The 23,813-nt window shown below is 34.7% G+C and overlaps 1 protein-coding gene and 1 long non-coding RNA gene across 2 annotated transcripts; both read right to left on the bottom strand.

Moving 5' to 3' along the window:
* Positions 1–9,304: 9,304 nt before the first annotated feature.
* LOC125196381 lies at positions 9,305–11,021 on the bottom strand. The gene is made up of 2 exons (XR_007171886.1): positions 10,084–11,021; positions 9,305–9,992 (listed from the first exon to the last, which is right to left on the bottom strand). It is a non-coding gene; the product is annotated as an uncharacterized LOC125196381 (long non-coding RNA).
* A 9,070-nt stretch (positions 11,022–20,091) lies between these two features.
* Positions 20,092–23,080, bottom strand: LOC125197484 (pectinesterase-like). Its single transcript, XM_048096235.1, has 2 exons — positions 22,076–23,080; positions 20,092–20,893 (listed from the first exon to the last, which is right to left on the bottom strand). The coding sequence occupies exons 1-2, from the start codon at positions 23,064–23,066 to the stop codon at positions 20,253–20,255; spliced, it is 1,632 nt and encodes a 543-aa protein (XP_047952192.1). The 5' UTR covers positions 23,067–23,080; the 3' UTR covers positions 20,092–20,252.
* Positions 23,081–23,813: the final 733 nt, after the last annotated feature.

Genomic DNA, 23,813 nt, shown 5'->3' with positions numbered 1-23,813 from the left:
CTTGTTATCACTGACAAGCAATGTCATCGCTATTAATAAGCAATCTGTTAATCAAACTATGCTCGCCCGAAACAAAAATACATTTAAGCATAACAAAGTTGTTCTACTGTAAAACGAAACGGAGAAACACTACATGAATATAATGCAATATACGATGAATAACTTTGCAGATTTGGGAATGCAATAAGCAGTTCAACAAACCCAAAACAGTTCTAACAAATGCAACTAGAACAATCAGAACCGAACACCGTTATAAACAAGGAAAACAACAGAGTATTACTCCTAGCTAAATAATGTCTATGTTTTTCCCCTTTTCAGGCCGCAATTCCTAGCATCATGGTGACCCAGTTCTCGATATTTTGCGCATCTACACAATGGTTTAGTTAGCAACTTCGCAGCCTTCTTTCTCAGCTACGCCAAATGGTTGGCCGAACTGCTGCCCGAACTTCGTCTTCACAAATGCAATTTTAACACAGATCTGCAATTATAAGTACAGAGAAAAGCAATGCGTAATATATAACCAAGCAATCTGATATTCAAAAAACATATTACACCAAAAATGAATTGGTTTCGCCGGAAGGTTGTAGGAGGCAATTGAAGATTGTTGTTGGCTTTTGCGGTGAGTGGGGGTGAGTTTCTTTGGGATTTGTAGGTTGAATGGATTTTATATATCTCTGAAGAGATTTGCGAGAGAGAAAATAATGAAAATAACGTGATTGAAGGATGGTGAATAACCCCTGAAACGTGAGTTTCGAAAATACCCTTTCTCAATTTTTTTTCTTTTTTTTATATAATTTCGCTTGCCATGTGGCAGGCTTAGAGCAGTCCGATTTTTATATCCAATGGCAACAGCCAATTGGTGGTACAGTGTCACCCAAATTAGCTTTGTCATCTTAACATTTCCCTATATAAATATAGTATTGAGCCTCGACTAAATATTAAAAATACTAGATTTAACTGGAAATTAGCAAATATTTAATTAAATTTTACCGTCTCTAAACTATTGAACATCTCATTAATTTAAAAAGGGCATATTTAGACAAATTTAATTATATATTTTAACACATTAGATTGATAAATACAAGCAAATACATGTTCCAAACTAAGAGTATCCGCAGCGGTGCTCGTCCGTCGCCTTGTCCGTCCGTGCCGCTGGACAGAGCTCGTCCGTCCGCCGCTGGAGCTCGTCCATCCGTGACAGCGGCACAGTGCTGCTCTTAGCTAAGAGCACGTCCGTGCCGCTGAGCAGCCATACGTGGCGTCTTTTTATTGGCCAACGGCTATGCCGTTGGCAAATTCGATTTTTTTTTTAAATTCATAATTAATTCAAAATAATACCAAAAAATAAAAAAAATATATTTTTGGATTCCCAAAAAAATAGAGCCGTTTATAGACGTTTTTTTTTGGATTTTTGTGAAATTTTTTTTTATCCCAAAATCATCTATAAATACACACATTCATCATCCACTTTTCACATCAAATTATCTCTCATTCATACTTTTTCATACTAAATCATCTACATCTTCCTCTCTCACCCTAACTCTCTCTAAAAAATTCAAAAATGGATTTCACTAATCTCATTGCGGAAGCGGAGCGCGAAGAACAAGAATATATGAACAATATCGTGCCGCCTATGAAGCCTATGTCGCCGCCAATACCCCCGCCCCTCCTCCTCAACCAACTAGAGCAAAACGTCGCTACATCCCTCGTGATCGAGAGGGAGCCCATGAAAGACTCGTTGCCGACTATTTTTCCGACCAGCCGCGGTATCCAGAAGATTACTTTCGGCGCCGTTTTCGCATGTCAAAACGGTTGTTTATGCGTATTGTCAACACATTGTCCACCCGCGTTGAATACTTTCAAGAAGGTGCAGACGCAACCGGTCGGCAAAGTCTCACGGCATTGCAAAAGTTTACTTGTGCCATCCGACAACTTGCTACTGGGCAAACGGCTGACCTCTTCGACGAGTATTCGCATGTTGGTGAGTCAACTGGAATCCTATGCCTCAAGAGTTTTTGCGACGGCGTTCGTTCTGCTTTCGGCGAGGAATTCTTTCGGACACCCACCACCGACGATTGTCAACGGTTGTTTCGTCTTCACGAAACAGTCCACGGTTTTCCCGGTATGCTAGGCAGCATTGACTGCATGCATTGGAAGTGGAAGAATTGCCCGACTGCTTGGAGGGGGCAACACTTAAGCGGCCACAAAGGTGGCGGCCCAACGCTTATCCTTGAAGCGGTCGCCGACTACCGCCTATGGATTTGGCATGCATATTTCGGTGTTGCCGGATCCAACAACGACTTGAACGTGCTATATTCTTCACCACTCTTCGATGATGTTTTGAATGGTGTAGCACCGGCGATCGACTTCACCGTCAACGGAAATGCATACCACATGGGTTACTATCTCGCCGATGGTATCTACCCAAGGTGGTCGACTTTCGTGAAGTCGTTCAGCAATCCACAAGAGCCGAGACGGATTCTTTTTGCGCAGCGTCAAGAGTCTGCTCGGAAAGACGTCGAAAGAGCTTTTGGTGTCCTTCAAGGCCGATTCAACATTGTGAAGTCCCCTTCTCGACTTTGGTACGTTAAGAATATCACCGACATCATGTACACGTGCATTATCTTGCACAACATGATTATAACTGACGAAGGACCGATGACGGGTAACTTTTACGACGAGGATGAAGCCGGAAGCTCAACCGCGAGGTCTCCCCCACGTCGAGGTGTGCATACGACGGTGAACGAGAGGATGGAAATAAGACACACAATGAGCGATACAAGAGCCCACACTGAGCTACAAAAAGATGTAATCAATCACATTTGGGCAAAATTCGCCAACGAGTAGTGTAATTTTTAATTTTTAGGATTTTAATTATGTAATTTTTAATTATTTTGTAATTTGTAATAGTATTTCGGATATTTGAATGCATTTTAATATTGTGGAAAAGTTTTTATTTAAATTGAATAATAGAATGGTGGGACCCTTGAGCTTGTCCTTAGCTAAGAGCACGAATGTGGGTGTTGTGCTCTTAGCTAAGGACAAGCAGTAAAAGTGGGTCCGGGCTCACTTCCGTGCTTTTAGCTAAGAGCACGGATGAGGATGCTCTAACAAATTTCTTGATTTCAGTGTTACTTATTATATGAATTCTAAGCATTAAGTTGTCAAATTTGATCAACATTTTGTAAATTAGACTAATTTTTCAATTTGTTGCACTCTTTGTTTAATTGTTTGAGATCACCCTTCTTTTTTTTATATTCGGGTTCAAACATATTTCTATAAATTTATTAGAAGTAAATAGCTTACAAACATAGAAAAACGTGCTAGGCTCTAGAAAGGATGATGATTTTATGAGTGAACTACAAAAATGGTCCTTGTACTATGGGTTTATCTTGCCCATAGTCCCTGGACTTTAAAAATATCGCCAGTAGTCCCTGGACTAAGGATTTATCTTGAAATTGGTCCTTTTGGCTTTTTTTGGTACGAAAATATCCTTTGATATTATTTTGAGGGATTTGGACAATTTGGTCTTTTTACACTTTTAACATTTTAAATCTGATATTATTTTAGTTATGTATTAACTTTGATATTATTTCAAAATTATCATTCTTCTTCCATTTTGTTATCCTTCACTGAATTTGTTTTTTTTCTATTTCAATATTACATTTAATTTTACAAAATTTTAAATTTTAATTTTTAAATATCAATAAATTTTTTTAATTATAAAAATTATTAAATAGCAAAAATTAATAGTTTTAATCAATATTTGATAGTGTATAGTACTATGTAATCAATAAGGTATGACAACGTCTTAGTTTTAATCAATATTTAATACTCCCTTTGTCCCACGTTACTTGAGTCATTTCTTTTTTGCACTCGTTTTGGAAAAATAATAATAAATAGTTAAAATGGAGAGAAAAAAAAGTAAGAGAGAGAATAATGTAGAGAAGAGTCTTAACTATATTATTTTTTTTTACTTTATTTTCTCCTAATTTTAATTATTTATTATTATTTTTTCAAAGCGAGTGCAAAAACGAAGTGACTCAAGTAACGTGGGACGGAGGGAGTAGCTTTAATCATAAATAGATTATATAACACAATTTATTCTGAAATAAATATGCATCTAATGTAAAACTAATACTCCCTTCGTCCCAATAAATATGAAATATTTGCTTTTCGGCACAAGATTTTATGTAGTGTTATTTTGTGAGTTAAAGAGGAGAGAGTAAAGTAAGAGAGAAGGAAAAGTAGAGATAAAGTTCTTTCTATTTTAAGAAACGTTTCATTTTTAATGGGACAACCCAAAAAGGAAAACGTTTCATTTTTGGTGGGACAGAGGGAGTATATTTTCGTTTATTAATTTGAAAACAATCAAAATTTACTAGAAAATTTCAACAAAAATACTCCTATATATAAAATTTTAAGTATGATCAAATTTTTAGTCAACTTCATAATATTTAATCACAAGCAATTATAACAACCGAACGGAGGCTAAATAGAATAACTCTTATTTTTTCATCATGATTAATATTATTTTTATGTACTTCTTCAATTCAATTGAATATTATATTAAATAACAAAAATTAATAGTTTTAATCAATATTTATAGTGTCCATGAATTAATAGTTTTCCATTAAAAAAATTTATTGATATTTAAAAATCTAAATATTAAATTTAATTTTATAAAATTCAATCTAATATTGAAAAAAAAAACAAATTCAGTGAAGGATAACAAAATGGAAGAAGAATGATAATTTTGAAATAATATCAAAGTTAGTACATAACTAAAATAATATCAGATTTAAAATGTTAAAAGTGTAAAAAGACCAAATTGCCCAAACACCCCAAAATAATATCAAAGGGTATTTTCTTACAAAAAAAAGCCAAAAGGACCAATTTCGAGATAAACCCTTAGTCCAGGGACTACTGGCGATATTTTTAAAGTCCAGGGACTATGGGCGAGATAAACCCATAGTCCGGGGACCATTTTTGTAGTTCACTCACATTTTATAGGTGTCAGTTTTATAGCCTTTTCCCTAGCTTACAATTTAAAACTCCATTCATATCCCTGCCAAGTGCCATGTCTTCTTCCACGATTTCTTTCCAGAAACCAGACTCAAACTTTCTGGGCGGGGTGGGGCGGTCACGGCGAGGTAGTAGGATCCGGCGCCGGCAAGCCCCCGCGCTCCGCCGCTGAAGTGATCCAATTTAACGTGTATGACTATCCTTTAGATCCCAATTAAAGTGACCCAATAAAGATTATGTTTTGGGCTAAAAGTGTATTACTCCCTCCATCCCATAGAAATTGGCCCTTTAGAGTTGGCACGAGTTTTAATGCGTAATTTGGTAAAGTAAGAGACAAGGAGAAAAAGTAGTTGAAGTTGTGTAGCGGATGGTGGGCCCATAAATAAAAAAGTAAAAAAGAAGGAGAAAAAGGTTATCATAAATGGATATGCGACTATTTGTATGGTACGGACGAAAAAGGAAATACGGCCAATTTCTATGAGACGGAGAGAGTATTTTTTATGGAAATAAGCGTAGATACCGTATATGATTTTCTATTTGATGAGGGACCGAATAGAAAATAAAGGGGCTTATATTTTATATAAATATAAGCTAGGGTTATGGTCCCCAGACGCCAGAAGAACGTTTAATATCTTTGCATTCTCTCGGCAGACTATTGTGAAGAACGTCTCTGATCGCTTGGAAGATTCATAACCGCTGCAAAACCGTGAGGGCTTTGCTCAAAGCGAACAATATCATACTAATGGGGAGTTCGGGTGTGCGCCATCGAGACCCAACAACATCTACTCCCTCTGTCCCGGCTAAGGTGACACATTTCTTGGCTGACACGAGATTTTAGAAGTTATTGGTTTAAGTGTTTAATTGAAGATAGAAAAGGTGTGTGTAAGTATTAAAATAGGGAGAAAGAAAGATGAATATTTTAATAGGAACGAGAGAAAATGGTTACATATATTAATTGGAGAGAGAAAGTTTTCAAAAAAGGAAATGTGTCATCTTAATTGGAACAAACTAAAAAGAAAAACGCGTCATCTTAAGTGGGACGGGGGAGTATGTTTCTTTTTTTAGTTTATCTCTTGCTTTGTTAGAGACAAATAAATAATTAAGTTTGGCGATTTTATAAATATGGAAGTTGCATGACTTTTGCCAATTTTAATTGCATCATGTAATGATGTAAATTATGTTCCTTAATGCATAATTTTGATGTGCTTGTTGTGTTTTAATAGCAAAAAGGCTAAAAATAGATCTAATTAATATAAATTATAATTAACACATAAATATATTAATAAGAAAATTTTGTATAATTATTTAATTTACATAAATTATTGATAAAAATATTGTGAGACTCATATGTAATTTAAATAAATATGTAGGTATAATTGAAAAGATATAAAAAGTATATAAATATGGAATATTCTTTTGGATTTGAATTTGGAATAAATGATTGGAGTAAAATTACTTTTTAGTGTACATTACTTTTTTTTTTTTTTTTGAGACGAGGAAGACAACCGCTGTTCTTCATTTTTTTCAAATCGATCTATCTCACTTAAAGAGTTAATGACTGATTTAATTGAACAAATAAATTGGTTTGATTGTTATTGTTGTTTCATGGCGACTCCATTCTAATGCTTATTCATAATTTTCATTTTTTTAATGACCATTCCATTCTAATTTTACTTTATTTAAATTATTGATAATAACCAAGAAATTATTATTTAAAAATATTTAAATATGAATAAAAATATATTTAGATTATTGGAACCCATGACTTTACTTCAACAATTTTACACGGAGCAATATTTTTAGATATGAAAACTCTTAAAAAAATAGAACTAATTATTATTTTTAACAAGTTTTAATAATTTTTAAAATATTATACATTATTAATACTTTATTATTATTATTATAAAGCCACAATTTTTGGCTATCCCATTTTGGCACCCACTTTAATAAAATTTCTTCCTATCATATGTTAAAATATTAAAAACGATCCTGGAATATAATGTATAGTTTACGGAACATATATCTAGATTATTCATTGTGCGTGATTAGTATTCTATTCTCTACTACCAACATGAATATTAAAAAAGGTGAGCTATCAGCCTAATATTTAGCTTTCCGACACAATCTACTACTCCCTCCGTCCCGGATAATTCGTCCTATTTTGACCGGGCACGGATTTTAAGAAAGAATTAAAAGTGAGTTGAAAAAGTTGGTGGGATGTGAGTCCTATTTTAAAGTATTAGTTTTATAATAAAATGTGAGTAAGAATGAGTTAGTGGAATATGAGATCCACTGCCAAAAATAGTAAAAGTGAAGTGGAACAAATTATGTGGGACGGACCAAAATGAAATACTGGGACAAATTATCAGGGACGGGGGAGTATAAATTATATCGACCCAGTAGTTAAAACGCTGATTTTATTGCTTCAATTATTAACCAAACAGTAAAGATATTCACTCTATGGTGTAGTAATCTAGAGTTTTTGTGAGAATTTTAAGAGACTTCTCACCTGAATTGAAATTTTGGTTCAGGAAGGAAATGAGAGGAAGCTATCTGGCACATATCATTACAACCTTTTCATTTTATTTAATTTTTTATATTTTTTTAAAAATAATGTAGGATTGTTATTATCAGGAGATAAAATAATTATAATTTGACAAAAGTACTTTCATGCATTAAAATTATTGGTGAATAGTGAGTAACACTACTTTATAGATGATAAAACTGTCATTCAAACAGACATCACATAACTTTGGAATATAGAGACAAACCCAATTATACATAACAAGATTTTCCCCCAAAAAATAAGCAACTTCTATGTAACAAAGATTTCTCTCCTAAAAAAAGAGGGAGTTTTCTCTCCAAAAAAAGAATGAGTTTTCCCCCCAAAAAAAGAGTGGAGATGGCTTTAAGTAGTTATATATAGTGTGAACCTAACCCTAGAAATAAATTTGGGCCCAAACAAATTTAGAAATTGCGTATATATTCTAGATTAATTGCACAATAAAGATTGTTAAGGAGTTATATATACTGTAGATTAACTAATGCGTATGCTCCACTTCTTAGTAGTTAGAGATGAGCAACTATTAATTTTGATTTTATGTTAGATATTTATACTTTGATCTATAAAAATTATAACTTAAATTTAATAAAGTAAAATTAACATAATCTATGCATAATTTATAGTGTATAATTGATTACATCAACAATTCAAGAACTATAACATGCAATAATAATGGAGTATATAGAGATTCTGCAATTATATTGGTTACTAGGTTAGAAATTTGAGTTTTAGAACCTGTAAGTAGGTATGTCAATCGGGCCAGCCCACCAGATTTCAGGCCAACTCTATTCGGGTTGCGAGTCAATCGGATGTGGGCTAATCGGGTTGTGATTTTTTTGGGTTATAAAAGTTCAACCCTAACCCTAAAAACTCGGGTTTCGGGCTAGCCCAACGGGCTAATCGGGTTGCTACCGATAAAATTAATATGTGATCAATCCAATAAATAATGGTGAAATTTAATCATATTTATAAAATGTAAAATATTTAATTATGATAAATTTGAGATATATTGTAACATCCCGAATTTTCGAACCTTATTATTATTATTAGCCTAAGAATAATTAATAAGTGATTGTTGTAGTATTCGAGACCTGCCCTTTTACGTTTATAATAATCGATCTTGGAATAATAAATAATAGTTGATTTGTTCTCGAACGAACATTTCAAGTACTGCTAAGAGATCAGATCCAAACAAAAATGTATAATGTCCGGCTACTATTATACATATTTATCAAAATCCTATCTATTACATTTAGAGAAATCCTATCTATTACATTTAGAGAGAGACGTGCAAGTTCCAGCCAGCCGTTCAACTACATCATGGAAATAGCCAATGTTCTCCAAACTAATTCTCCTGCATAAAAAAAAGGTAATTAGAGAAAATAATAGATATATATATATGCAATAAACTATTGTACTCCCTCCGTCCCATAAAAGTTGAGTCGTATTCCTCTTTAGTCCGTCCCAACAAAGTTGAGTCATTTCCTTTTTTTAAGAAAAGACAAAACATCTAATCACTCTTACTTTATTCCATTATTTACTTTACTCTCTCTTATCTTTCCTACTTTTTGCATCTCTCCTATTTATTTAATATAAATTCTTAATCTCCGTGCCCAAAAGTTTTGTAACAACTTTTATGGGACGGAGGGAGTAGTAAATTGTAGGACAATCAAACTAAGATAACAATAAAAATATGAGTAACAGAGGAGATTTATCTCCACATCAGACCAAATCTTTGAGCAGATTTCAACAAAGAATAATTAACGTCTCAGATAGTCCCTCAAATCTCAAAACTCATATTGGCCATAGGATCACCAAAATGAACAAAATATCTCTGACATTCATCCAACCTCCCCAAGATAAACCTTTCTTCTCTTTGACAGAACTTGCAACAAGTATATAAACCCAGCTCTTTGCACTTTCAAGCAGCCATCACCATCAAACATTCTCTTCACACTCACATAGAATAGAGGAGTAAGAGGAGGAGAGTATTGCAGATAGTTGTAGGATCAAAGTACCCAATCCAACAACACTTTGCTGAGTTTGCTCCCATCTAAAAAGGTAAACCCCCAAACCTTTCTTTCTTTCATATATTTACAAGCATATGCATATATAAATTGATAGTAGAATCTGCCCAAGTAACATCAACAAATACACAGCAAGTTTAACATCATCTTCCACCACTAAGCCATCCATAACAGTAAGAAAAATGCTCCAAAATCACCAAATTCATGAAGTAGCAGAAGTAAGTAGACACTTTAATGACTAAGCCAATTGGAAAACTTATCTTGAGGAGATAAATCTGCCGGATTCCGGCGAATGGACTTAGGCACCCCATCGACACGAGGACAACCCCACAACCCCGATATGTCACCGATGCAAGGATTTCAAGACCTTTACAAATCTACAAGTTAAAAACACCAAACTTTGAATTCAAGATTTAATCTTTAGAAATAAAACAAAACGGGGAAATGATAAAATTGGGCATTCCTTACCTTTCGGGAGTTCGGCGAGGAGGCGGCGACTGTGGTGGCTTCGGGGAGCTGCTCTGGCAGCGCGAGGCGCGGAGAAGAAGCGGCGAAGCCGCTGCCTGTGCATGCACAGCAGCGGCGGCGGCAGATCGGGAGAAAGAAGGGGCTGTGGCGGTGCGTAGCAGCGGTGATCGGTGATCCCGAGGGAGAGAGGTGGAGGGCCGCGACGGCGAACCGCCGCGCTCACTGCAGCTGCGGCGGTGGAGTAGGGCCGAGAGAGAAAAAGGGAAGGGAGAGAAGAGAAAGAGAGAAGGGAGAAGGGGAAGCCGCCGGAGGCGGCAGCGGCGCGACGGTGGCGGCTGGTCGACGGAAATTCCGAGATGGGGAAGGGATTTCCCTAGTTTTAGCAATTGGGGAGGATGAGGATGAATAGTGATTGAGAGAGAGGATACGATAAGTGGGAGAGAGTATATGTGTTGAATTAATCTCAGAATTTGGCCACTGTTTTCCTAATTAGTTGCTGGGCCATTAATTAAATTTGAGTTTGGGTCAATTTCTATTGTGGGCTAGTCCTATGGAATAGGCAATAGGCTAGTATAATTAATTACTGGACCTAAATTTATCAAAGAGCAAGAAGAATTGTTGGGCCGAATGGAATCTTTTTCTAAGGGATTTTGGACTGAAGAATAAAATGATTAAGAAAGATAAAATAATTAGTTGCGATTCGAATTGTTATAGTTTTGCGTAAAAATTTGTAGCAATATACGGAGTATCAATTTAGTCAAAGCCCGAAAATAATAGAAGAAGAAACATCAATTAATATATGAGTTTTAGAAATTTCTTAAGGATAAGTGAAACACCATAAAAGATAATTAATTGAGGCATGCATTCCTATTAAAGTTTAAGAATTTCTTGAAGTCTGATTAGTATACTATATTATAATTTTGTTGTTTCCAAAAAGGTTATCTTTGCAAGTTAGAGTCAGAACGAGAATTTCAAGTTAAGGAAACTAAACGACTGAGGTGAGCTTTCTTATACTAAAAAAATACAAATTATATTTTGTGAAAACTCGAACACATGTTCGTGATTTGATATTGTCTTGCCATAAATGTTTTGTGTATGATGCCTATCTGTTTTGGCGTGATGCCAAGTGAGTTATGAATGATGATATGTGAATCGAATTCGGGTCCAAGTGAGGGTGGTGTCCCTACTCGGACTAGTGTGCACAGGAGACCTATGGCCAGAGGGCAGGTCTGGTGACCGAGGAAGGTGGCCACCTTCCCGGCACAAAATGTTGATGTGACCGTGAGAGAACACCATCTCTACGGCACAAGAATGTTGATGTGACCGTGAGAGAACACCATCTCTACGGCACAAGAATGTTGATGTGACCGTGAGAGAACACCATCTCTACGGCACAAGATGATCAGATATGGCAAAATACAGAAAGAAAATGGACTGCAGTCGAAAAATAATTTTTAGTAAGCTCAGGTCTTTTTAATAAAACCCCTGAGTGTTACGGTGATAATGGCTTGACAATAATTTCAAATATATATATTTGTATTTTTCGGCAATGTGTTCACTGAGTACTTTTGTACTCAGCCCTGCATATATTTCTAAATATGCTAGTTAAGCGGTGACGACAAGGGGCGATGTTGAGCAGAGATGGCGAATGTGTTTCAGTTTGATAAATGCTTGGATGCATCGTGTCTCCATACACGGTGTCATTCTCTCTTGACTCTTCCGCTGCAATGTAAATAACGAACTTATGTTCTTTTGTATTACGCACTCTGATACATTTTGCTAGTTATTCTAATTTAATTTCGTTCATTCCAGTTTTGTCGAGATTTCCCTTTCTTCCCCGCTTCTTTAATCCTCCCCTAGTCACGATAAACCGTGTTTGCTCTCCTTAGTAAAGTGCGGTCGTGACATATATGCTTAAACTCAAACATAAACATGATCAAATACTAATATTTGAGATTTATGCAAAATAAAATATAAACATCAAGAAATTTTAAAGCATATTTTAGAAATTTAAATACTCCATATATTTTAGTGAATTTGAAGTTTGTAATTTATATATCTATTACTATGTTAATAAAAATTTAATATATAATTTATATATTTAATATATAAAATTGAAAGTTATATTTTTAGTAATCTATATTATAAAATAACCAGTGAAGTGTCGAATTAGAGTCAAACAAATAGAACGATAGAAATTTTATCGGGTTTCCGGGCCAGCTCATCGGGTTTTCGGGTCTGGCCCTAACGGGTTGCGGGTTAATCGGGTGCGGTCTAATCGAGCTGTAATTTTATCGGGCTATAAATTTTTAGCCTTAACCCTGTAAATTTGGCGGGCTATTCGGGCCGGCTCACGGGTTGCAGGCTATGTTGATATCCCTACGTGTAAGCATCTATTTAGTTGCAAAAAGTTGTAAGTGGACTATGTTTGCTACCAATATCCTCTCATATATTCGCCCATAAAATAAGAGACAAAGGATAAAGTAGGAAATATAGAAGGAAAAAATAGGAAAGAGGAACATAATTTTTTAATTCGAAAATATTATCTATGATTAATGCAGATTTCATTCCAAAGTGAATCTTCCTTATTTATTTCATTCTTTTCTTTTATGACTATCAAGTTGTCTCGACTACTATCAATCAATTTCGTACGACATATGTATGTTAGCAAAAAGACCGAAAATGTTGGTAGCATTTTTTTTAGCCTAAACTTTAAAATTGAGACAATTTTTTTTTTCATTTAATCATTTGTTAGCAAACATATGCAACAAACAACTGAAAATATGAATACTTTTTCCAAATTTTAAATCCAATCAAATTAAAGTTATAAACGTGGATTAAAAAATAGTATCTGATTCACTTGGATTTTACAGGACGTTAGAGGGTAGTTTTACTTGGTTTTGCTCATATATTGTGTACTTTGAGACATGGTTATAGCTACTTCTCTATTATGTTGGTATTTTGACTATTTTGTGAAGAATGTGTAGAAAAATGTACAAAATATGTGGATGTGCAGCTGCTCAATGTCCGAGACAGCTTATCTGGAGATTTTGAAGAGCTTCGTCTTCGAAAGAGCTTCGCGTGGATATCTTAAACGTCTCAATTGGAGTTCGGTAGAAGAAGTTATGGCCGTTTTACCAAGACTGCGCAGAGCAGTGACATAGCTGGCGACCCGCCAGGTTCGCATGCAAACGAACCTGGCGACCCGCCAGCAAAACACGAAAAAAACGTCGTAAGCAGCTGGCGACTCGCCAGCTTCAACGCACACCCAACCTGGCGACCCGCCAGCTTCGTCCGACGGTTTATTTCGGGCCCAAAGTCAACCCTAGGTATATATATGCCTAGGAAACGCCTCCAAACACAACTTACACGCCTCATACCCCAAAAATACCACTTTTTCACCTAGGAAAAAGAGAAGAACGAGCAGAGGACGAGTATTCATCGCAAGATTGAAGACGAGGAAGGCCTCCAATCCGCCCAATCCAATTCTAGGAGTTTCTACTTTTAGTTTTATTCTTGTTCAAACAATGTTTTTGAATATTTCTTTAACTTTTGTGTTGAACATGAGTAGCTAAATCCTTCATAGTGTTCTACGGGGGAGATACAATGATTCTTATGTTTAATTGATTTCCTTTTTCTATGCCTTGGCTCATGTGGTTATTTTGATTTCTTCTGTGCTTATACATTTATTTGACTGATCACCTTATAAATGCATGTGGATTTTACTACAAGAACTGAGAAGTGAGTAGTTTAATTTGAAAGAGAAGAAATTGACGTCTTTGCCAATATAATCGAGAGATTTTAGCATTTGAATGAAGCTAAGTATCTTAGGAGCTATTAGGAGTTGTTGCCTTAGTTTTAGGAAGGAGACTTCAGTTCTAGGTAGCAATCTACAAATTATATGCTTTGAGAAAAGATATAGTTTTACCTTAGTGATAGCTTAATAACCCTTGAGACTCGTTGTTGGCATAGTTAGGAAGTTAGTTGAGCATGTGATAATTGTTATCGATCCCGTAGGATTCTACCCTTCTCGTCCTTGATCTACATCCGTTTTCTTATTTGCTTTTAGTTCTTTATTTGTTTTTAATTGTTTTTACCTTGCTTTTAAATAGATTTAGAAAACCCAAAAATCCGATTCATCTAGATAGTAGTTGAGGTTGGTTCGTGGTAATTAGGTTGACACTCATTGTCTCTGTGGATACGATACTCTTTGCTTACTATTTGCTACATTAGCCTCGTACACTTGCGAGTATACTTGTGTTAAAAATAAGTTGAGTCAGTATATTAATAAATTTATTGAATTAGCAACTAAATCAGATGAAATTAAATTGGTCATTGTCAATTTTTTGGCAAAGATGTGCAAGACATACACTTAAAAATATGTATATTTATTTCCATACTTTAATCCATACATATAGTACTTACAAGCTGGGTTTTTTGGGAGAATTCTAAAGGATTTTCTGCCAACTTTCAAACTGCAACATGAGGGGAAAATTGGGGTAAAGTTGTGCTCCAGTTAATTTATTGTATGATATCGTGAATGAGATAAAAATTTAATATTTTATAAAAAATAAAATATTAACTATATAAATTTTAAAAAATAATTAGATTCTTTTATTTTTTTTAATCAACATAATTATTCCATATTATTGTTTGTAAATTTTTTATTTTTAATAAAATAAAGGAAATGCCAAATTAAATACTGACAGTATTTTAGTTTTGATTTATGTTATATATTATTGCAGTATTTTAAATATATTTTAGTTCTCAAGTTAATGTATAAATTTTTATAAATAAACTACTAAGAAAATTCTATTTTATTGTGTAATTTATAGTAGTAAATTATTAATAGTATTGTGGGATTAATGTGTTATTTAATAATTATGTAGGTAAGATTGAAACAAAATTAAACCAAGCATCTTATTCTAATAAATTGCTATATCATGGTAAATATAGCTACATGGAATAGACATACAACCGTAATTTTAATTGATTGATTTTATGAAAGAGAGAAAAGAATACTAACAATAACGCATAATATTGTTTTTTATGAAAAATAAAAAAATAAAAATTTTAAATAGAAAAAAAAGTTTCACTAAATACTCATTAATTTTTTAAATAAAATATCTTATTAATGCTAACTTATTTACATAGTATCATAAATGTTAACAAAGTAGATGAATATTTTAGCCCTCTCTATGTTAAATATACTCAATCAAACTGTCATCTTCTTGCATTTTCATAAAATATAATTTCTTCTTACCATCTTTCATAAGAAAATACTACTATCTCCGTCCCCCAAAATTTGCTACACTTTGACCCGACACGAGTTTTAAGAAATGTAATAGAAAGTGAGTTGAAAAAGTTGGTGGGATGTGAGTCCTACTTTTAAAGTATTAGTTTTATAATAAAATGTGAGTAGGAATGAGTTAGTGGAATATGGGGTCCACTACCAAAAATGGTAAAAGTGAAGTGTATCAAATTTTCAGGGACGGACCGAAATGGTAATATGTATCAAATTTTCAGGGACAGAGGTAGTAACTTTTAGTAATTATTCAATATATTAGATTATTAGTCAATAGATTATTTAAAATATTAAGAACTATGCTTACAATTAATTACCTAAATTTAAATATTAAGGACAGAATCTTCCTTTTGTTGGAAATTTTTAAAAATGTACTGAATATATAAATGGTTTGTCTTGACTCCAAAGATTTTATTCATTATCTTCGACTGAAAATAAAGAATACCTTAATTTCATGTTTGTCTTGACTCCAAATATTTTGCTCTCATATTGTGTTTACAGCAAAAAGAGCAAGATCTCAAATTGGATGAATTTGACAAACTAAGAATAGAACAAGTAGATGACTCATACAAGATCTTAGTTCAGATTCTGCCTCTGGACTTCCCCCATATTCCTCCTCTATTCTTCACAACGATTCTTCTTATTCCTCTCTTTTTTACCTTCAAAGGCTGAAGGATTTGGCGGGGATTGACCGGTCAAATGTCAATTATTCAAGTTTTCCGGCAACGCTCGCTGGCCGCGGTGGGGTCGGTCAGTGTTACCTGCAATGCTTGTTATTATCTGCAATAGCCTAGAAGATGTTAGAGAATATATTTACGCTGAATTTCTTACTTACAGTTACAGATTCATGATTATCATCAGATTCAATATTGTACTTTCCCACGCGTTGCGCAGCTGAGAAAATTTGTAGTAAATCATATAATTTGTGCGAGATATGAATTGCCCAAAAGTTTTGTACCAACTTAATTGGGATAAAGAGAGTACAATATTTAAGAATACAATATCACGCTTATGTTATCATATGATAATTTTCATGGATGTTTTTTTATATTAAAATTGTGTATTACAAATATCAACAATATGACATTAGAATATCAATACTAAGGACAAGAAAATATCAACACATTTTTATTGAGATTGGACATGCATAATATTGAGATTTTGACTACTATATATTGAGATTTTTTGTTGCATTTGTTGATAAAAGCTCCTTATCAACATGTACGAAAATTGAAATATAATTTATCAAATTTCATCACCCGAACATCGTCGGAACATATGCAATTGAGATCTCGTTGGAATCCTTATTAAATTATCTTTAATTTGATATATTTTTTGCGAAAAAAATAATTTAAATTGAGAGAGTTACGTAAATTTAAAGATTTGAGATGATTTTAAAGAGAGAGAAAATAGTTAGTTATAATTACTAGGATTTGACATTAATACCTTTTTAATTTAATTAATAATAATTTAAATTTAAAATATATTACACTTGGCATTATATCAACCACAAAATCTAAGAGCATCCGCAGCGGTGGAAAAAATTTCGTCCGTCCGTCCTTGCCGCTGAGCAGACGTCGTCCGTCCGCTGCTGGAGCTCGTCCGTCCTTGCCAGCGGCACGGCGCTGCTCTTAGCTAAGAGCACGTCCGTGCCGCTGAGCAGCACACGTGGCGGCTTCTTATTCGCCAACGGCATAGCCGTTGGCTTATTCAAAATTTATTTTTATTTTTATTTTAAATGCGAAATTAATTAAAAAAAACGTTTTTAAATAAAAAAAAATATTTTCCCACTTCCCAAAAAAATATATCCATTTTGGGAAATTGGTCTATAAAACCATGAACTTTGCCCAAAATTTGGTATTTCCCATGAACTTTGAAATTGGTATATAACATCACGAGCTTTGCATTTTGTTTGGTATTTCCCAAACTCACTCAAATAAGATATGTTTATCAAAATCTTATTTAAAATAGGCAACCGTGATATGTTTTATAACATTTGAAACCACTTTTTAAGTTTATAACATGTAGCATAAAAAGTCACGTTGAAAACCACGTTGATTTAATTGTGTCAAGTATGATAAAAAAGCCTCGTAAGTTAGTCAAATATAGTAATAAACATGCCGTGGGAAATACCAAACAAAATGCAAAGTTCGTGATATTATATACCAATTTCAAAGTTCATGGGAAATACCAAATTTTGGGCAAAGTTCATGGTTTTAGAGACTAATTTCCCATCCATTTTCTACCGACTTTTAATTTATTTTTCAATTTTTTTTCCCAAAATTAACATTTTCATTTATAAATACCCCCAATTTAACACAAAAAAATCACATTCTAGGATTTCCCCAAAAAATCATATTTTAATTATGTATTTTTTTATTTTCTAGGATTTTAATTATGTATTTTTATTTTTTTAGTATTTTAATTATGTAATTTTTATTTTTTAGGATTTTAATTATGTAATATTTATTTTTAATGTATTTTCATAATGTAGAAATATTTTTAGTAATTGAAGTATTTAAATTGAATAATAGAATGGTGAGACCCTTGAACTTGTCCTTAGCTAAGATCACGGATGTGGGTGTTATGCTCTTAGCTAAAGACAAAGAGTAAAAGTGGGTCCGGGCCCACTTCCGTGCTCTTAGCTAAGAGCTCGGATGGGGATGCTCTAATAGTTAAAAATTGGTCTCAATTTTAGAATGCTAATTAGTTAGCAATTGATCACCTCCCTATATAGTATCAAATATATATTGTCACTACTCACTAGTTTAATTTGATTGAATCTAAACTTAATTCAACTATGCGTAATATTAGGCTTTGTTATTATATTGATCATGCCTTGCATGAATGAATGATTATTTAATATCAATTGTTGCGTGCATAGTTTCGATACAATTGTTAAAATAGTGTTTGTGATTATTTATTTTATATTTTTCTGAAATGATTTTCCCCTTTATGAACCCAATGGTTCAAAAAAAATAACTAGGAGTAAATCATAAATAAAGATTAAAGTATATTGTATACCAGAAAACAAATTTCTTTCAACCTCCCTCTTTGGATCATTTCTCCCCTTTTCTTTATAATGCATGTTTTTTTTCATTTATATCATTATTTTAAACTTCGACATGGCAAACTATATGTGGAGCTGTTTTTATTTATTTTCCATTAATTTAGCTTACACCGTCTTCAAATATTGTTAAAGTGTGTTTTAGTGTCCATAAATATGTTAAACATAGATATTAGACCTTGTCATAAAAGGACGAATTGATTATAAAATATCATAAACTTTTGGCAAATTTTGGTATTTACCTTAGAACTTTTAAAATGATTTTAAAAATTTTAAACTTTTGAATTCTATACAACTTTAAAATGGTCTTAAATATTTGACAAATAATTGATCCATAATCACTAATAATAGCAGAAAATTACATATTTATACAATTACCATTAAAACCACGACTTGCTTAAATCTCATATGAAAAGGCAACACCTAATGATTATCGGCATAAAAAAGCTTTGGATAACTATTTTTTTTTCAAAAGCAACATCGCAAGTATTCTTTCTGCTCCATTATAGTTGAGTCGTATTCATGTTTTAATCGTTCCATTTTAATTGAGTCACTCCTCTTTTTTACAAAAATAAACAAATTTAGTCACTCTTACACTCTCTGTAGGGATCAGATTAGTCTAGATTCACTAATTACCGAGACCTCTTTGTTCTTGTACAAGAGAGCTCAGCCAAACTCTCACCCACGCGGCTGATTTTAACAAGTAATACAAACTAAGATTACTAGAATCTAGTTCTAACTATTACAAGATCTTGAAGCTGTCACTCCAGCTTCAATCATACTCAATTGTACCTGCACACTCAAGAAACAAGTTAGTAATACTAAGAGAGATCCTCTCGGATCTAAACACAAGTTATCAACTAAACCACTAAAGAGTAAGAACAAGAGATCAAAGGAACTTTGGCTCAGAACCCGCCGCAATCAATCACTGATCTATTCTTCCAGAACTTAGATCCAAGGGAGCACCAATGGATTGGATAGAGTTAACCCTCAGACCACCTACCTCCACCGTGAAAGCCCTCACACCAGATCAAGATCCACCGGACAAATCCTCCACTCACAAACCCTAGAACTTCTCCAGAACTAAGCAATCGAAGAGATTGCTTCACACCAGCACTCACACTAGATCTTACACTCAAAGAACCAAGGAAGATCACCAAGAGATGGCCGGAAGTACACCGGAGAGAAGAGAAAGAAGTTCTCAGTCACAAGGAAGAGAGAGAGAGGTTGTGAGATATGAAACGGCTCAACAAAGCCAACACACACATAACACTCTCAACCCTACATCCAACGGTCAGGAAACAATCATCCAAAGAGAGGACACGTGGCAGCATCTGGTGAGAGGGGCTAAGTCATTGGGCTCAGCCCAATTAATAACATCTGGGCTTAATAAATAATCACAGCCCAATAAGAGTCCATCAACAAATATCCAACACTCTCTTTTTAATACTTTTCAGATGTTTACTTAATTTTTTGTCACACTCAATTCTATATTCTGTTAATGCACTTAACATTCAATTTTAAATTTGTGTTCGAAAGAAACATTAAACATAATTTTTTGTCATACTCAATTCTATATTCTGTTAATGCACTTAACATTCAATTTTAAATTTGTGTTCGAAAGAAACATTTCTACTATAGCGGGACACTTCGATTCATTATTTTAGCACAACAACAACGGAAACAAAACAACAAAGAAACAATGTAGTACAAGTGGATTGTATATGAAAAACAACACAAATACGAGAATCAGAGCCCAAGAGAGAAGGGGAAACCCATCCCCTTCAGCTAATAACTCTAACTGCCGAGGAAATTCCCGATCGTAAACGGTTCCAACATCTTCTTTTTAATTGGCTCTTTAAGAATCCCGACCCACGTCACCCTATCCTGCTTCCCCGCCCCGGCGCCGGTGTTCATATACTCAACATACTCAAGAGTATCAAGAGCAAATTTCCCCTTCCACTCAGACCAACCAGCAGGATCTAACACATCACTGATTTCATTCTGCATCACGACGGTCCTCGAGTACTTCCCCCACGGCCGACCGAGGTACGTCGTAAATTTTCCCTCGCCGTCTGTCTCTGCTTTGATGCTGCTTCTGTGAATGACGATACCGGTCTCCTGTCTTTCGTCGTCGCGGCTCTGGGCGGTGATAATGTATTTCTGGTCGGAATTGAGGATCCGGGGCTCGATATAGCAGCTGTAGAAGAAGGCGGCCGCATTCCCGAAGATGAAGTCGACGGTGCCTCTGATGGTGCAGTGTTTGTAGAACTGGCGGAAGGAATGGACGTAGAGGGTGTTCTGGTGGCCGATAATATTGCAAAGGTAGAAGGCGGTGAGATCTGCGTTCACGCGGAGGGCCACGGCTTGGTTCTTCGATGGCCCCGCTGTGTTTTCAAATGTGATACCGCTGGCAAAAAAACCGTCTCCGGCAACCCCTGTGTGATCACCAATAATAGTCATTTTATTTGGAACGGATTAATTAATGTTAGTATGGAGAGTTTGCATTATTACTCAATAATTTTGATCTTGATAATGATTTTGATTGAGTAATGAGAATCGATTTGTTAAAAAATTGTACCCTATTGTCAAAATCTTTACGACAAAATTCAAACAGAGTACTAATTTTGTCCACCATTTAAAGAGCTTTATTACTTGTTACGGATATTAAAACATAGTAACATGCTTATTTTATGATTTTGGTTTTATATTTTATCTTTTGAAAATTTTCATTCTGAACATTTTAACTCGGATCACAATTAGTCATATACTAATAATTTCGTTAATTTTTAAACGGTTTGAATTTTTTCATCATGAACATTTCAACTCAGATCACAATTAGTCCTACACTAACAATTTCGTTAATTTTTAAACGGTTTTAACCCAATTTTGACTGATTTTTAAACGGTTTTAACCCGAATGAGACTGTTAAAACCATCAAAATCGGATTAAAACCGTTTAAAGTTCGTGGAAAAAACCCAGCTTTTTGAAAGTTTCATGATATTAGATGTCAATATCCTAAGAAAATATTATCTCTGTTTTTAAAAAATTGACAAAATACTACTCCCTCTATCCCTAATAATTCGTCATTATTTGACCCGACACAGATTTTAAGAAATATAATAGAAAGTGAGTTGAAAAAATTAGTGAGATGTGGATCTTATTGTTATATATTACTCCCTCCGTCCCCGATTAGGAGTCACAGTTTGACCGGGACGGGTTTTAAGAAATTTAAAGAAAAGTTGATTGAAAAGTTAGTGGAATGTGGGACCCACCTTTTTATATTGGTTTTATAATAAAATGTGAGTGAAGTGAGTTAGTGGAATGTGGGACCTACTTACCATTTATGGTAATTGAGTGTGACTCTTAATTGGGGACGGACCGAAATGGAAAAGTGTGACTCTTAATGGGGGACGGAGGGAGTACTAATTTTATAATAAAATGTGAGTGTAAAAGAGTTAGTGCAATGTAGGGTTCACTGCCAAAAATGGTAAAAGTGAAAGGTTACAAATTTTTAGGAACAGACGAAAAAAGAAATAGGTGACAAATTTTAGCTGGAGGCAGTAATATTATACTGTGCATATTTAATAGGATGGGGAAGTAATTTATAGACAACTGACCTACGGTGGCGGAATTGAAGGTGGTGTCGCCGTCGATGACGTTCTTGTCGCCGGTGATAAAAGTTTTGTCGGAGCCATCGCCGATGAACGTCAAGTTCTTCATGTCCTTGGGTATCACCACATTCTCCTTATATTTCCCCGCCTTTATCCTAATCACATACCTCCTACCCAGGGACGGAGCCTTAGCATGTATTATCGCCCTCACGTAGTTCACCGCCTCCGACACCGTCTTGTAGTCCCCGGGCTTGTCCAATGACACCGTCGCGTGCACCACCACCCCATCCAGGTCATTCCGCAGCAGCGCCTTCTCCTTGGGCGACAGCCACTTCGGCCACTCCTCTGAGTCCGGGGGAACATTGACGTTGTCCGGCTCCTTATCCTGCAGAGTTTTCACTGTCGAATAAACGAAGCCGGCGGTATGTTGCAATAACGTCCAGTCGGCTTTGCGGATGTCCGCCTGGATCTCCTTGGCCTTGTGGCTGTGGGAGAAGCCGTCGAGGCAGGTGGCCACGTTGGCATTGGCGGCGCCGAAGAGGATATTGAGTTGCAACCTCTGTGACGCGTTCAGGGATGAGATGTCCTCCTTGGACAATTTGACGCCATTTAATATCTCTATGCTGGTCTTGATCTGGTCTATCGTGTCGACAGTCATCACCAAGCAGTCGTCGAAGGCGCTCAGCCGGCGGGGCAACACAAACTTCTCCCACTTCTTACGTAAGTTCTGAATTACATCCTCCATGAAGTATTTTTCTTTTGATTTCCCGGAGGATTTGACCACTTCTAAGGCCTTTTTGAACTTCTCAGGGAGTATGAACTCAAAGTTTTTGATGAACTCTCCCTGAGCCAAGGTGGAACTCACCATAGCAGAGGAGGATGCATTTTCGCCTCTGATGTGGTAGCTGTGGCGGTAAGCGGGGGGGGTGGATACGGCGGTGTCGACTAGTAAAGATAGGAATGCGGAGAGCATTAGGATTTTGGGAATATTCTCCATGGTTGGTGGTAGGATTTGTAAAGAGACTCACAATATTAGAGTCTTATATAGAGTCGCTCCTCACTACAATTGATTTTCTTTTTTGGTTGTATCATAGCAAGTGGACTAGTAGTATTTGATTTTCATTTTTTTAATATTTTATATCTCTCTATTTATTTTCTCATACTTTACTTTTATTCACTTATTTCAATAAATATCAATTCGTACGCTCGAAAAAAATCAGTCAATTATTGCAAGGCAGGATGGTATGATTATCCGTTACATATATAGAATATCGGATTTTAGTATATTTTAATATACTTTCTCCATCCCACAATAAAAATATTATGCACTTTTGATTAAGCATGAATTTTAAAGTATAATTGATAAAGTAATGGTAATGAAGAAAAAAAAAAGTGGAAATAGTTTTAGTTAAAAATAGATTCAAGTTACTTAGTAATGTTAAATATTTTTAAAATTAGAAAATTCATATTTTCATGGACCGGAAAAAAAGAATATAAGAGTTCAAATTCTTATGGCGTCATTACAAATGGTGAGCTAAGCATAATGACATAATATATAATCGTCACAATGATATAATAGTCGTCGTTATTGAACAGGGACCATATACTTTTTTGAATAATATCTAGAACCTAAATTTGATATAAATATACACGAAATATTAAATATTATCACTAGTGATAAATTGTACTCCATCAAATTTCGAAGATCAACTGATCTTAAATCTTATCCTACTATTCAACAATG

Source organism: Salvia hispanica, chromosome 6 (assembly GCF_023119035.1).
Source record: "Salvia hispanica cultivar TCC Black 2014 chromosome 6, UniMelb_Shisp_WGS_1.0, whole genome shotgun sequence".
NCBI lineage: Eukaryota > Viridiplantae > Streptophyta > Magnoliopsida > Lamiales > Lamiaceae > Salvia > Salvia hispanica.
The sequence above is the reverse complement of the archived record's forward strand: the minus strand, read 5'-3'. Positions and strand labels throughout refer to the sequence as shown.

Coding starts and splice junctions, on each gene's coding strand:
- LOC125197484 (XM_048096235.1), bottom strand. CDS start 23,066: ATGGAGAATATTCCCAAAATCCTAATGCTCTCCGCATTCCTATCTTTA. Junction 20,894..22,075: donor CTTCAATTCCGCCACCGTAG/GTCAGTTGTCTA, acceptor GTGATCACACAG/GGGTTGCCGGAGACGGTTTT.